The following is a 16,572-nucleotide window of genomic DNA, read 5'->3' as shown; positions in this document are numbered from 1 at the left end:
ACTGTCCTCTCCTTTCTCTCACACCCTTCCGCCCCACCCCAATTCAAATCCTGTATCGGCTAGCTGCCTCTGGTGAAGTGAGCCGCAATAACATTTGTCAGTGTGATATTTTGACGTTTTGGATTCGGTTCTGTAACTGGGGGAAAAGAAAAGGAAAAAAAAAAACCCAGAAACCCGACAGAAGCAGCAAGACACATCAGAACTCGGCGAGTTGGAGAACACGGGAGTTGGAAACTGCGGAAAGAAAAAAAAAACGGAACTTCGTAACAAAACGAAGAGGCACGGGCACTGAATCCCAACGCCTCCCCCCCCCCACACCCACCCCCGGTTGCGATGAGCTTTGTTGCCATGGTCACCGAGCCTCGCAAAGAGCGTGCTTTCCCGTGAGGCCTCGGCGCTCGTTCTGTTCTGTTTTCTCCCCTTCGCCCTCTCTATTGTCCAAAAAGAGAGAGAGAGAGCACTTTTCGAGGCAGCCGCGCTGCAACTCTATGATCGGAGGCGGAGTTCTCCTTGCCTGGTCCTCCTCCAGCGCCGCGAAGGGGCGTTTGTGGCCACAGCGGGAGGAGAAGCGGTCGGTGTAGGAACGAAGGTGTAGGAATCTCAAGTGCGCAGGCTGTTAGGCGCAAGGTATGGGGACGAGGGGATTCGCCTGGCGAGCGGAGGAATGGGGGGTGGGTGGGTGGGAGACAAGAGACGGGAATAAGCGGCTGCAACCTGAGAAGGAGCGGCTGGCCGCGAGATGGAAAAGCACCGTAGCGGCGGGAGGGGAGCCGGGAATTGGAACGTTGCTCTGGCAACGGAACCGGGAACACATGTGGCGGGGATGGAAACGGGTGCCCAGATTGGCGCCAAAAAAAAGCGCCCCCCCCGCTGGCAAAGTTAATGGGGACGATCCCAGTTGTGGGTCAGTCAGCTGGCGGTCTTCATGGCTGGACAGAAAGGATCAACGCGTAAAAATATCGTTAATGCGGTTGTATGTTTGTCGTAGAAGCAGACTGGGCTGAGGGGAGCCCTGATTAACTGGAATCGGCGGGGGTTTATTGAGGATTCTTTGAGGATCTGGTGGTGGTGGCGGTGTTGGTGGTGAAAGTTTTCCTTAGGAGCGAGGAAAGCCAAGATTCTAGTCCTCTTTTTTAGCTTATGGAATCTCGAAGAAGGGGCGGTTGAGATCGAGCGCTTGCAGCCCTAGTCGACCTCACAGGGTTGCTGCGTTGGGAGAATGCCACCGTAGGTCTTTCTCAGAGGTGCTTTTCAGGAGGCAACTAGATGGTATTGTTTTTTTTTTTTATTTGAGGAGGTTTCGCTTCTCATCCAAGAAACCTCTTTAGCTCTGACTGGATGGTGGACTGGATAGTGGATCCCCATCATCCAGTCAGAGCTGAAGAAGCTGATTGGATGAGAAGTGAAACCTCTTCAAAGAAAAACCAGAAAGTCCAATTGCCTCCTGAAAAAAAACCTTTGGGACAACCAGGACCTGGGTGACTGGGAATCTCCGTAGCCATTGAGAATAGGTCTTGTCTTGCATGCAGATGTAAATGCATACTGACTAAAAATAGTAAATTGCTTCAAAAGTACAGTGCTCTGCAACTATTGAATGTAAGCTGGGTATAGTCTCAGGGAAAAAGATATTGATCACCTTAGCCTGCAGAGCAGAAAAATAATATCCTGAGATTTGTTTATGTCTAGTGAGCAAAATAAGAACAGGGGCTTGCTACACAAATGATACCGAAGCACAAGATGTTGAGATTCATTTATTAAAATGTTAACATATATAACAATCTTATGGAGATAGACTGTTCTTTGTGCTGTAATTCAAAGGGGGTGGTTTAAATCGGAGGTGATATTTTAAATCTGATTTGGATTAGAAATCTAGCTGTTGGATGTTTTTAGAGCTATTCACTATCTTGGCAGAGATAGTATTTTTCAGGTAGATGTATTTCTCTTTCTGAAACTCTGTATATATATGTCTGTGCTTGTTTGATTCTGCCCCGAGTAACAACGTACTGCTTTCAAGAACTGTTCCAAGATAGTAGTGGAAAATTTGCCCTGTTTCAATTTGATTTATTTCCTGGTATAATAAAGCAGAATTGCAGTATGGTTTGCTGTAAACTTTATTGGCAGAAACATGACTAATTGGGAATATAGGCATCAAATTGTTCCTTGTTTCTTATGGCCAGAAATAGCAAAATCCTAGATTATAGAAGTAACTTTAATATTTTCTTACAAATATTAGAAAATTACTGTATTGAATTAAAGTCCAATCTGATCTAACTTTCTGTTTGGATAAATTCTTTTAAGATGTTATGAGCAGTGTACTAAGATAACAGCTATCTTTGGCTCAGTCATCTGTTATTTATAGGAATGCTGCCTCTGAATATGGAAGCTCCATGTTTCCATCCTCAAATATCATATATCATCCGATGCAGTAGAAGTAATTACATGTTTCTCAAGGTCCTTCTTTTAAATTTTCAAAAAAAAATATTTCCCATTATGTAGCTTGTTCCACAATCTGAAAAATGTATTTCGAGAGAAAATCTAAATACTGTACTTTTCCTTAGCGTTGGAAATTAATCATTCTGATCTTACCCTGTGGAAGAAAAGAAATAAATTTGCCAGCCTTGTGGTATTTAGAGATAAATATCATGTTATCATCGCCTAGTTCTCTTTCCACACAGAACAGTCTCTTTAACTTTTCCACAAATAACTTAGCCTTAACAATTTATATTACTCTGCACTGGACATGTTCCAATTTGTCAATATTATGTTTAAAATTATAGTCTTCACAAATACATGTAATACTCCAGGTAAAATTTAACCAAAGCAGAATTGAATGGAACCTTTTATTGGAACTGCACATTATAGGTGCTAAAGTTTAGTGTGTTCTATTAAATGGCCCAAATCTTTTTCACATCCTCTGCTGTCACGGAAGATGTCAGCCATCAGGGATCTTTGTAACTGACTGTTTAAATATGGAACTCCCTACCCACTTTGAGTTGTTTTGCAGAACTATTTTCCTCCTTTATTTGGATTATCTATAAAGGTCAGTACTGCGCCTAGGCAGGACATTGTGTTATTCCATTTGTTACTTCTTTTCAGATTAGTGAGGAGCCATTGATGAATACACTTCATTGCTTCTTGATCTCCAGCTTTTTTGAGATCAGCCAAGGTGGGTGAAGTTTCTCAGAGCAGATACTTCAGCTTTATGCAAATTGCACACGTCTTTTAGACTTCCACTATCTGCACTTGATATTTACAGAATAAATTCCATAAAGCTTCCATATTTATAGTTTGTTTGCTTTCAGCCCTGATTTTTTTTATGGTAAGAGAGTGACAAAGAAGCTGAAGTTAAGAATAGTCTTTGGCGAATAAGTTATTGGGAATTGTATAGATCACTTGTCCGTTTCTTGTCCTTTGAAAATTCACTTAACCCCTTTCCAAGACCTTATATCAGAAGGTTTGGAATATCGTTCCATTCTGCTACAATTCTTCTGAGAAGCTGAAGGTTCATCTTTAGATTATAGTAAGGAAGATGAAATTTTGGATGATTTATTCTGTTAGGATTGTCTGATATTCTCTTTTAATCACAGCACACATTGAATGGGATGAAACAAGTTCAGATTAAATCCTGTACGAATTGAGCTGCTATATGCCAGTAAACATCTGTGCAATCTGATAACAGCAGGAACTACTCTTGATAGGGTTGAGCTGTCCTAGAGAAGTTGATTGTGATCTGGTTGGACTTCTAGTTTACAGCTTCACAAATAGCTGGTGAATGCTGTGTCCGGGAGGGCCTTTGCGCAATTTTGATGGTGCACCCCTTATAATCCAATGTGAACTTGATTATAGTTGGCTTACTATAGTGTGCTCCACACAAAGCAGTTTTGGCGATGACCCAGAAGCCACACCTGGACCAGAACATGATGCATAAACAACTGGCAAGTCAACAAGGGGCAACACCCTCCTTGAAATTCCTGCATTGATTAACAGTAGGCTTCCGGAGCCAACTCGAAAAATACTGAGTATCACCTCCAAGCTCTTGGATGGCATATCACCTGGATATACCATGGACCATCTTACCAGGACTGAATTTGCACAGCTGGTTCAAATATTTTGAGAAAGCCTGCGGAGAGTGTCCACTCAAAAGCAGGACTTTTCCATTGTGGTTCCCATTGTTCAGCTTTCATTTCCCTAAGACAGGGGTGTCAAACTCAATTTCATTGAGGGCCGCATCAGCATTGCGGTTGCCCTCAGGGGGCCGGGTGGGTGTGGCCTACTGGATGGGCATGGCCAGCTCTACATCGTTGGCATCAAGGGTGCCTATGGGGGCCTGGGCAGGAGTGGGACAGATCTGAGGGTCTCTGGCAGAAGGAGGGTCTCTGGGCCAGGGCCAAGGCAGTGGGGGCCGTTCCCTCACTGTTTCCAGGATGGCTTCGTGGGCCACATGAAACCACTTCGCGGGCCGGATCCGGCCCCCGGGCCTTGTGTTTGACATGTCTGCCCTAAGAGGTTCTTGCAGCATCTCCCTTCTTGGCATTTCACAGACAAAACAATTTTGTTCCATTCTCCTTTTAATCCTAATACATGTTGATGGAACATTCATCTTGGGGAGTTGATTACTTTTATGGTGCTGCTTTTTATATTATTGCTTTGTTATACAGGTAACCCTTGTTTAGTAACTGTCTTGTACAGCAACGGTTTGCAGTTGTGATGGTAATGAAAAAGTAATGTTGACTAACATTCACAGAGTTTCGTTTATTTGATGACTGAATTTCCAGTTCCAGTTGTAGTCACAAAAGAATGACTACCAGTATATTGCCTAGACTGGAGTCTTCAGATTGGGATGTTTTACAAATATTGTAAATAAATATTGATAAACTTTATATAAAGTTGTTAGTTTATTTTTATAACAAAAAATAAAGAACTGCATTAAACTATATTTAATTTTTGCTTTTAAAATTCTAAGTTAACAGCTTTCCTGATCCCTCAGATCATTCTTTCGCTATTGTGACAAAATGCCAGACATTCTCAAAATACATTCAAGGATTTGTACACACCTGGTTTGTTGGCCCAACTTTTGCCAGTGTCCCATTTTTCCTAGTTAAGTGCTTTGGAAGCAGCAGGAAACATCTCAGCAGAATAATACAAATTCTCATTAGTAGGCAAAATGGGTGCCATCCCAATCCCTATATCCATGCCGATTGGCCATACTGCATCAGTTTTGTTATATTTGAAACTGGAAGGCACCAGATAATTTACTCTTGCTACTTTTGATATCATTTCTTAGTATTTACTATGTGATATAACTGCAACTATCTAACTTGTAGTTTTGCTGGTTTGGCTTACAGAATGTATTTTCTTTAAAAAGACATTTCCTTCCTAGCAGTTTAACAAGGGGTTTTGCAGTAAAGACAAAAGTCTATTTGTCTAAATAGTAGTGTCTGGCCTCAATTCTTTGTTCAATTACCTGAGACTAAATATTTATTTCAGTGGAACTTTCATTTGTGTAGAACAAATAGAATCATACCATAAATTATCTGTCAAAAGACTTGTCTCAATTGGGATTTCACAGAAAATCCTGTCTGTAAGGACTTGTTTATTCAGTTATCTTCTGAACACAAAATGTGAGTCTGTGCAGCAGAGGAATTACTCCCTTAATGATCTCAGAGTCTGTGGCATTCTTTTAAGTAAAATGGTCTCTAGTTTCTTTCAGGGTTTGAATGTTAAAAACGTTACTTTGATCACATTTGTTAGACTGCCTGGCTTTCTCTTTTTCTTTGAGGCAGCTCTGAGTTCTATTGCTGCTATTATAACCCCTCTGTTGCATATTACACTGAAACTGAGATTAGGGAGGTGAGCAAAATCAGATTGTAAGACTTCAGAGACATTGTAAGTATTTAACAATTAAAATTTAAGGAAAGATGAACTAATTAAACTGGTTAATTGCTGGATAAGTTGCAGTCGAGTGACTAGTATTTCTTCATTGTTTACTGATGAAAAAAGTAATTACCTTTTTTTTCCAGTGGAGATGAACTCTTAGTAACAGTTGCAACTAAAAAGCATTTTCCATTCTGACTACATTACTGACAAATAATGCTTCGAAAAAATAGGAGTGGATTTGTGGGAGGACCATAAATTTCTGTGCTCAGCATGTGCCCAATTATATCTTCCCTCCATCTTCAGTATATGTATGTATGTATGTATGTATGTATGTATGTATGTATGTATGTATGTATGTCAAACTGAGTGTTATTTTGAGTACAGCTGCAACTGGCAAAAAATAGCCAACTCTGAAGGAAAGGAAAGGTGAATGCTTTCCTATGTGATCAGAAAAATGTTTGAAAATAAATTAGACCTTTGGCCTCTGACTTCAATTAAGAAAAGTAGGAAAGAATAGGAGAATTTGGTTTCAGGCAAAAACTGAACTGTTTCCATCTTTTCTATCACTTATGAACTGTTCTCAAATTGTTCATACTTCTATACTGTATTACTGCTTTCCATTAATCTCTTCTTAAAATGTATTATTTAAACTCATGTTTTGTTACACATACCTTTCTTTACACACTTACATAAGCATCATAACAATATTACACTAAAAGTGGGGAAGAAAAGATACTGCCAGAGTTGTTGCAGGCACACAGAGGATACTGCAGTAAATCAAATACCTATGATTCAGTTTTTGAAAAAGTACAGTGGACAACATCAGCTAAACTTTCTGGGTAATTTTTAATGGGAACCACAATCTTAGTACATTACAACAGTGTACCTTGAGCCGGAAAGGTCTTTCTGAATTTATTTTGGTAGTTGTGTACTTTTTATTTTCTCTGATAAAGAAATGTGGTATATAATGAGGATGCTGGACCAAGACCAGGTTCAAGTTTCCACTCAGGCACGGAAGTTCAGTGGAGGACTTTGGGCCAGGTATTATCTTTCAACACAGCTTTTCTGATAGGATCCCCGTTAGGGTAAAATTGGAGGAAAGAGTATTAATCTTACTGTTTTGAGATACAGGTAGTCCTTGACTTACAACAGTTCATGTAGTGACCGTTTGAAGTTACAACAGCACTGAAAAAAGTGAACACATGGCCATTTTTCATACTTACGACCGTTGCAGCATCCTCATAATCACTTGATCAGAATTCAGCCATTTGGCAACTGACTTGTGTTTATGACAGTTGCAGTGTGCCCAGGGGTCATGTGATCTCCTTTTGCGACCTTCTGACCAGCCAAGTCAACGGGGAAGCCAGATTTGCTTAACAGCTGTGTTGCTAGCTGAACAACTGCAGTGATTCACTTAACATCCGTGGCAAGAAAGGTTGTAAAATGGGGCAAAACTTCACATCTCACTTAGCAACAGAAATTTTGGGCTCAACTGTGGTTTTAAGCTGAGGATTCCCTGTAGTAGAGGAAAGTGGAATATAAACCAAATAAATACATCTGGACTTTAGCCTGCCCCTTTCATTTGCTCCTTTCACCTTTGCTCCATCCTTATTATATGGCCAGTTTGCCTGTCTCCCTGCGATCATCATCTGTTTATTTTAACTCTTGTTTTTTTACAATAAAATTACCCTAGCACCTTACATGAAACTTATCTCTTTTTTTCCCCAGAATGCACACAATTGGGGTTTGTACTGCTTCCCTTGGCTCACTGGGCCTCATGCGGTTCTTTGGTGTGTCCTGGACGTGGAGTATTGTAGTCACTTTGGGCATTTATATTGGCAGTGGTGGGTGGACCTTTCTCCGCATCATCTTTAAAACAGCCCTGAGAGATTTACTGTAAGTACAATGTCTTCTTATGATAGCAGGATGGTTTGTTTTCATCAAAGATGTTTGTTGCCCCAGATAATGAATCTGCATAGCCTCAGTCCCTTCATGGGACGAGGATATCAATTCTCCCCTGATCAAGAGCTCTGATAACTACTCTTTTGAAATACTACTATAAATACTGTTGGCTTTCTCTTCCCAACTATCCTCCCAAATGTGATTTTTTTAAGTCATAGAAGTATAAATGGATGCCTATAGTAAATAGATTTGAATTTAAGTAGAGGAAGGTGGGAAGGATAGTATTCCAAGCCATTCTTTTCTGTTTATTAAATCTTGTGTGTATAAAATAGGTAAGAAAACAGCCTGTGAAGGATTTACCTGTCCCAGAAGCCAAAAACTATAATGTTCATATGTACCTTAAAGAGAAATGCTCTTCTTGAGGGGATTCAAGACAGCTAGTTGTTGAAACACGCATTTAAAGTGTATAAATAGTATTAATAAAATGCTGATCCCCAGACCATACCTATTGTGATCAGCTGTCTTGCTTTTTTAAAAAAAAGGAAAAGCACTCATTGAAAGTTAAAGGGCAAGAGACATGTTTAGGGCTGTATCTGTATGTTATGTGAAGCCGTAATTTACAGAGTCATGTTTTATTGCATAAAATATGGCTGGTATTACCATACGCTATGTGCTAAATATGAATCAGGTAAACCATATTATAGCTTAGTATGATGATATGTGAGCCAGATCTTGTTTAAATCCACCATTCTCAATCTGCTTTCTTTTTGGGAGGGAAAACCATTTTTTTTTTAAAAAAAAAGATTAAGTAGACATTACCTGCTGCTTCTTCCTTTGGTTATTCTGTAGACTTGTGTACAGTTGAAGAATTTTGTAACTATTCATAATATGAAATTTATGCTCAGCCAGTAGCAGAGAATTCTTATTTATATGTTATAGAAAATGTATGCCTATGTCAAGATGGGAGTGGATTTCACTTCTTGGTTATAATGTTTATCTAGGAAATGAAATTTATGTCTAAACTCTACGTGTACTTAATTGGTTTCTTACTATTTCTACACAGATGATTTTTTTTTTAAATTGGGGCTTCTCTTTCCTCATCTGACTCAGCTCCTGATTAGGACATTCATAGTGAGGAGGGATAGATGGGTTTTAAGAGGTCATTTATCTCTACTAATGTTTGGTCCCGTGTGAAATCTTCCCAATATCTTTCCCAGTGCTTTTTTTGTAAAAGAAAAAGGTGCCGGAACTCACACATGTCATACAACCTGCCTTGCCTAACCTACAAGGTTCCATCCAAAAAAGGTGCCGGAACTCCGTTCTGAGCGTTCTATGAGAAAAAAAGCCCTGATCTTTCCTATGTCTAACACGTTGCTTTCCTGTTGCTCTGTAACTGAATTTGGCATCTAGTTTTTTGCATGTCCCCTTAGGATCTTTTTCTTGTTAAAAGGATTTAGGGCTGTTGCTCTTACAAAGGCTGTTATAGTGACTGTCAGTGCCCTCTGGATCTCTACTTCCTCCCAGTTGCATGGCAAGTGAGAAATAACAGCAGAGAATAAAGCGCCTCTTAAGAATATGGAAAGGGCAATTCATGCCTGAAAAGGCTCCTCTGTTTCCTTCCTGGCACAGCTTGGGTCACTATGATAGGCCAGCTTTGCTGGGCAAAATGCCAAGAGCCTATTACTAAACCAGCCTCTCTTTCCTCATCTGCCTAAGCTCCTGATTAGGGCATTCACAGTGAGGAGGGATAGATGAGTTTTTAAGAGGTCATTTATCTCTACTACTGCTTGGTCCTCTGTGGAATCTTCTGTGTTCTTCTTTAACCAATAATAAAAGCACATCTTCTATTATTATTCTGCATTTGAGGAAAATAAATGTGCTAAGTACAGTACAGCCAGTCGTTGCCTTGACCTTGTGACAGTTTTTGTGGTATTTTTCTCATCACTGAAAAGAGAGCTTTTGAACTGAACCATGTTCTGATTCTGATCGATCTTTCACATCGATCAAAACAAATATAAAATGTGGACAGGCAGGTAAGATTTTCTGTGAAGTGTCAATTGGGAATTACACAAAACTTTTTGTGCAATATGGTAATTGTGATAAAGGAATATCATCATAAGGTATACTTAAATATATCAAGGAATGTGGACAGAGTCAGACCGCTTGATGTTTAGAAGTGGATATTGCATTAGTTGTAATATGCTTTGCCTCCATTTGTTCAAAGTTATACCATATGTATGTTTCAGCCGTAAGGTAAAGTCTAAAATGACTTTATAACAAATGAGTCATGGTCTACCTGATAAAGAATTGCCTTCTCTGACAAATCACAACTCCACAGCTTCTGGACCACAGGCTTTACCCAGTGATGCTTTACAAGGGATTGAACCTGAGACCTTACTCAATTTGGGATAAAGGGTATTCTGAATTAATTTCCTCTATTGTATTTCATATCTTTTGTTTGATTAGTAAACAGAGATGGGAGGGAACAGAGCTAAATGAGATTGGCTAGAACAAGTAGAAAAAATGTGGCCAATAATATCTCCCAGTTACTGAGTTTTCTACATGTAGCATTTGCAATGGCAAGCAGAGGTCATAGTTTAGCTGGCAATCAAAATAATTGGTTGGAAACATTTTCTAAAAAGTCTAACTTTATTGTTGCAGATGAATTTTTTTTTAAAAAAAGTAAACAAACTCAGATGCCTTCTTTATATAACTCATTTCACTTACACTTTTGTTACATTTCTTATTCTCACAAACTGCCTAAGACTTAGTTTTTTAGTTACCTTTTCTTTGTATCGCTGAACTGTTCATTGTTGAAAATAGTCTTGAATGTGATGCTTACAACACTGAATTTAGACCGAAGTATTTCTTTTTTTCATTCCTTGGTTTTGTCTGTCAATAGCTCTGAATAGTAGTTATGAGCAGGAAAGAGACAAGCTGTTGAGTGTGTTCTTAATGTAAGAACTATTTAATCACTATCCTCGGTTGTGTGCAGAGTTATATAGAGGTAAAGGTTCCCACGCACATGTGTGCTAGTCGTTTCCGACTCTAGGGGCCGGTGCTCATCTCCGTTTCAAAGCCGAAGAGCCAGCGTTTGTCCGAGGACGTCTCCGTGGTCATGTGGCCGGCATGACTAGACGCCAAAGGCGCACGGAACGCTGTTACCTTTCCACCATAGTGGTCCCTATTTTTCTACTTGCATTTTTACGTGCTTTTGAACTGCTAGGTGGGCAGAAGCTGGGACGAGTAACAGGCGCTCACTCTGTTACGCGGCACTCGGGATTCGACCCGCCAAACTGCCGACCTTCTGATCGACAAGCTCAGCATCCTAACCCACTGAGCCACCGCGTCCCTGCAGAGTTATATAAACTGAGCTAAATCTGAGTACTCATACATGTTTATGCCACATATATTGATAGTAGTTCCAGTGGCAGTATTTAGAAATTACATTCCTTTAGATGTTTACAAGTATATAAATAGAGCATAGTGAAAGCAGAAGCGTTTCTCTATATACACAGCATAGCTGCTGTCTGTGCTTAGCCATCACCCCCTCCCCAAATAATAGTTGTTTCAGGTAGCTCACTTTCATTTGCTAAAACCAGCAAGATTCTCCCTATATTTTCTTTCTCAGATTCAAAAATTAAAGTAGTTTTAACCCTCAGCCCAACATGGTGTGAGGCTGGGTTATTTGAAGGACTACTTTCCTCAGTGACATCTACTCAATCTATTGGGTTCAGCAGAAGGGGCTTGCGGGTTCAGTCCACTAGAAAGTGTCATCGCTCTTGCCCCATAGAACATTACTCCCCTGGAGATCTGGCTGGCTCTGAGCTTGATTGCCTTCTGGAAGGGCTTCAAGTTGGAATATAGAACATAGAATAATATGGTTGGAAGGGACCTAGGAGGTCTTCTAGTCGAACCCCCTGCCCATGGCAGGATATCCTATACCAGGGGTCGGCAACCGGAAAAAGGAAAAGAGCCACTCAGAACCGGTTCCATCACACAAACAAAAAAGTGGGAGCCGCAAAAAGTGCGTGCGCGTGCGTCCACTCACGTGCATGCGCAAAAATCATTTTGCGCATGCGCAAAATGGGAGGCACCTGCGCGGCGACGGGTCTCCCCTTTGGAGAGGTGCACGCCGTCCCGTCCGGAGACCTGCCACGTTCGTCAAACATTGACGAACGCGGCAGCTGTGCAAACGGGATGGCGGCGGTTTGGCGAGTGCGTGCGCACCTCTCCCAAGCCGCCGACGTCCGGAGACCTGCCGATGGACGGCGACGGCTTGGGAGAGGTGCGTGCGCACTCGCCAAACCGCCACCATCCCATCCGGAGACCTGCTGCGTTCGTCAAACATTGACGAACACGGCAGCTGTGCAAACGGGATGGCGGCGGTTTGGAGAGTGCACGCGCACCTCTCCAAGCCGTCCCGTCCGGAGACCTGCCGCGTTCGTCAAACATTGACGAACACGGCAGCTGTGCAAACGGGATGGCGGCGGTTTGGAGAGTGCATGCGCACCTCTCCAAGCCGTCCCGTCCCGTCCGGAGACCTGCCGCGTTCGTCAAACATTGACGAACACGGCAGCTGTGCAAACGGGATGGCGGCGGTTTGGAGAGTGCACACCATTACTTCTTGACTTGCCCTCAAGTGCTTTGGAGAATAAGTTGACCCCCTCTTTTCTGTGACAGCCTCTCAAGCAGGCTGAAAAAATTGCTACCATATCACCCCCAGCCCTTCTCTTTCTTAGATTAGGCATACTTAGTTCCTTCAGTTATGATTATGTTTTAGCCTCCAGACCCCTTATCATCTTTGTTGCTCTTCTTGGACTCTTTCTTGGAGTCTCAATATCTTCTTTTATATTGTGGTGATCAGAACCGGACACAGTGTTTCAAGTGTGGTCTCACCACTGCATTGTAAAGCGACAGTCTTGAAACTACCCCTCTGTTGTTGCAACCTACCGTAGGACTGCATTAGCTCTCTTGGCAGCTGCAGCATACTTCTGGCTCATACTTAAGTGATTGTGTACTAGCACACCTACCGTAGATCTCTCTCACAGTTGTTACTATTGAGCCAGATGCCACCTATATTTGTGCATTTGGTTTTTTCTTGCCTATGTATAGAACCTTAGTTTTCTCACCACTAAATTGCATTTTGTTGGATGGGGCCCAGTGCTCAGTCTGTCAAGGTCCTTCTGAATTTTGAGTCTGTCATCTAAAGTGTTAGCTATTCCCCTCAGCTTGGTGTCATCTGCAAATTCGATGAGTTATCTAGATCATTTATGAAGATATTGAAGAATACTGGGCCTAAGACAGAACCTTAAGGTACCCTGCCTACTGCATGCTTTCCTCCATTTGGATGTAGTTCCACTGAGGACTACCCCCTAACTGTGGTTGGTCAGCCATTTGTGAATCCATCTAGTGGCGATACGCTCTATCCCATTGTTCTGTCTTACCAAGAAGTAGATGTTGTGGTTTTTCTATCTGGTTGTATGGCTCTTGAATTACCATATGCTCTCCCAGTGATTGTATTGTATACTTTTCATTGTTTTTATTGTTTTAACATTTTATATTGATGGCATATTTGTTTTATTACTTGTTTTTTGGTGTTGTTTATGTTTAATTGGAAGCTGTCCTATGGATATTAAAGGTTAAATTAGAATACTGTAATTAAAAATTGAAAATTAGGTAAAATTTTAAAACAGGACATGGATATGTATGTATAAGTAAAAATATATTGATAAATGTTTTAACTCAACATGCTATAACTAGAAATGTACTAGCTAAAAGATGATATAGCAAATGTTAAGCAAATGTTGTATGTTGGATTTTTAATTCCCTGTAAACCGCCCTGAGTCCTCAGGGAATAGGGCGGTATATAAATGTAACTAAATAAATAAATAATAAAATAGAGAAGGAATGTTTGAAGATGCAACCTGAGATATGTACTAAACATTTTGTTATTGCTATTGATTACCCAATCACCACGCTGCTTTCCAAATATTTAAATGTAAAACTGGAAAACCAATAAAATTGGTGTTTTTTTAAAAAAAGAAATGAGCTTGATTTAATTTGAAGAATGTGAGTTTTGCGTCACAGTTTGAGCATTTGATTTCTGTTCTTCCCTAGTTCTTCCCTAGTTTTCAATCCTTTAAATTGCCACTAGATGTTTGAAACTGCATAATAATAGATGACTAAATCAGTGTTTATATGGGTTGCTGAGCATGTTTTTTCCCTGATGAAGTAAAATAAAATTTGAAGAAATAGAGTAAAGCAAGAATTCTGCAACTTTATCTAAAATGTATTCTTTTGGGGATTGCTTGGATACACCATTGTAATAGCTTTGACCTGAATATGATTGCAGGCCAGATATAAGAGGTATTAATTATATAAAATCAGATTCTTAGGATGGCTTTGAGGAACTGAGCAGATGTCTCATGCGTTGCATCTATGCCTCAAACAATCAAAACCACTATGGTATAATAATTAATACTTCCTTATCCCTTTTTCAGAGGACTCTCGGTGCTTTTGCGAGTCAAATATGAACTGTATCATCACAGGAAAGCAAAAAACAATATTCCCAAGATATTCCAGAAAGTGGTCTGGAAACATCCAGACAAAGTGGCCTTGATTTATGAAGCTACTGATGACAAATGGACATTCCAGCAACTGGATGAATATTCCAACTGTGTGGCCAACTTCTTTTACCAGCAGGGCTTTCGTGAGGGTGATGTAATCGCTATCTTTATGGAGAACCGACCAGAATTTGTAGGCTTCTGGTTAGGGATGGCCAAAGTGGGTATTGAGGCAGCTCTCATCAACTTCAACTTGCGTCTTGACTCATTGACTTACTGTGTGAAAACCTCAGGAGCAAAAGCCATCATCTTTGGTGGGGAGCTGTCAGAAGGTATGATATATATATATATAGAGAGAGATAGATAGATTTGGGTTTGATTTCCTAACCTCCGCTGTTTTCATTCTTGTCTTGAAACTATAGTCTGGTGAGGAGAAAATTAATTTCTTTAGAGAAAATGCCTGTTTACCAAAGTAAATTACCTCTTTGCACTTGTCATTAGATTGAATTGGGGATGTCTATGGAGATTCTCAATCATCCCAGTCCTGGTTCTAACTCAAGTTAGAACTGAATAAGGTTCTTGGATGAGAGGCGAAATGTTTTCAAAGAGAAAAAACAACATGAAAAAAGCGTCTTTGGGATTGAATTGGTTAATTAATCATGAAATATTCATTTCAAGCAACGCTGACATGCTCAGTGTTACAATAGAAGAAAGGGGAGAAATTCTGCATTATTTGTGTGAATATTGCTCATAATGAAGCAAGATTGTTGCTTGCTAAGATCTTGGACAACAATTTCCATTCTGCTTCCCAGAATACAGTCCAGTCAGCAGAGGGGAGGTATGTGTGTGTGTCTGTGCTTCAACTCAGCCTTGAATCCTGGCAACTGCCTGGACAAGTCCCAGAAGTTTTCTTTGCATTGTTTCAAAAGTGGTGTGCCTTTTCTAAGGCTGAGTGAGACTGGCTGGCTGACCCAAGGTCTCCTCAGCTGATTTTGTGCTTAAGGTAAGACTAGAACTCAGCGTCTCCAAATTAATAGGCCAATACCTTAAGCAATAAGCCAGACTGCCTCTCCCAGCACAGATAAATATTCTGTATTATTAATAATTTGCTTGGAAGATTTTCGTTCAAGAGAGGGAGAAGTTACCAGATGCCCTTTGCTATACATTTGAGGAATAGATATTTCCTTTGTTATAAGTAATAATTAACATTTCATTTAGACAGATGATTCTCCAAATCTGGCTGGCTTCTGTGAAATAGGATAGGATGTCCTTTTCCAAAGGTTTCCTTTATGTTAATTAAAAAAACCAGATAGATACGTAGTTTCTTGTGTGACACTTGAATAAGATGACTTATTTATTCATCATCTTATTACCAGACCAGACAAAATAATTAAAACAGTGCTGCTTTCTCATTCAGTAAAGTTATCACAAAAAAATCAGAGTTTTTTTTAAAAATACTATAAAAGATCTGCCTTTTAAAATGAAACATATGCTGGCTAACCTAAACCTTTGAGGATGCTGTTATAAAACCTAGCTTATAAGGGGGTTCTCTGAGATTCTATAGCAAGGTCGGGCCTCTTCTCTTTCTCCAAGGAGAGATTTTAAAACTTTAGGAAGGGAAATTCAAACTTTTTGATTTGCTATATCAGATATATATTTTTTGAACAATAACAAAGGATAGGGGAAGGCTAGCAGAGAAATAAAAGCAGCAAACATGGGGGAAAAATCATTGCCATGTTAATCCCTGGGAGAAAAAATGATTAGGGAAAAAGAAAATGCAAGCAGTCCTTGATTTACAATTAGTTGTTAGATGACTGAAGGAATGACAGCTACAGAATGTAAAGCATCCCCAGCTCTTCTAAATATTCATGCTCCTCCCAGTAGTCATGTGGGTCAGCTTTAGGACCAGTTGTGGTGTGCCAGTTTCCAGCATTTTTTTCCAGTTTCTGGCAAAAAATGTCCTTTAAAGTAAATGGGTTTGCTTAACAACCCCGGCTTTTGCTTAATGACCACTATGAAAAAGGCCACCCACCCCCCCCCAAAAAAAAAACTTTTGGTCACGTGGGCACCTCAACTTATAATTGTTTCCAGTCCCAATTAACACAAGGACTGCTTATAAAATGAGGCCATATATTTGACTTTCAACTATGACAAAAGAATGGGAACTAATGAGGAAAGAAATACAATTTCCTTTGTCTCTAAATGCAAAGTATATCTTGATTCCAAA

At 40.2% G+C, this 16,572-nt stretch overlaps 1 protein-coding gene across 2 annotated transcripts in view; it reads left to right on the top strand.

Annotated features, from left to right (window-relative positions):
• The first annotated feature begins 347 nt into the window (after positions 1-347).
• Positions 348-16,572, top strand: part of SLC27A1 (solute carrier family 27 member 1) — a 34,981-nt gene continuing 18,756 nt past the window's right edge. Inside the window, exons 1-4 of one of the 2 annotated variants that reach the window (XM_083353993.1) lie at positions 348-627; positions 3,097-3,166; positions 7,606-7,773; positions 14,283-14,677. In XM_083353993.1, the coding sequence (XP_083210119.1) occupies positions 7,607-7,773; positions 14,283-14,677 (562 nt within the window). In that variant the 5' untranslated portion in view covers positions 348-627; positions 3,097-3,166; position 7,606. The remainder of the gene's footprint in view (positions 628-3,096; positions 3,167-7,605; positions 7,774-14,282; positions 14,678-16,572) is intronic. The other variant, XM_083353992.1, reaches the window with a different exon arrangement.

This window comes from Vipera ursinii (assembly GCF_947247035.1).
Source record: "Vipera ursinii genome assembly, chromosome: 2".
Classification (NCBI taxonomy): domain Eukaryota; kingdom Metazoa; phylum Chordata; class Lepidosauria; order Squamata; family Viperidae; genus Vipera; species Vipera ursinii.
The sequence above is the reverse complement of the archived record's forward strand: the minus strand, read 5'-3'. Positions and strand labels throughout refer to the sequence as shown.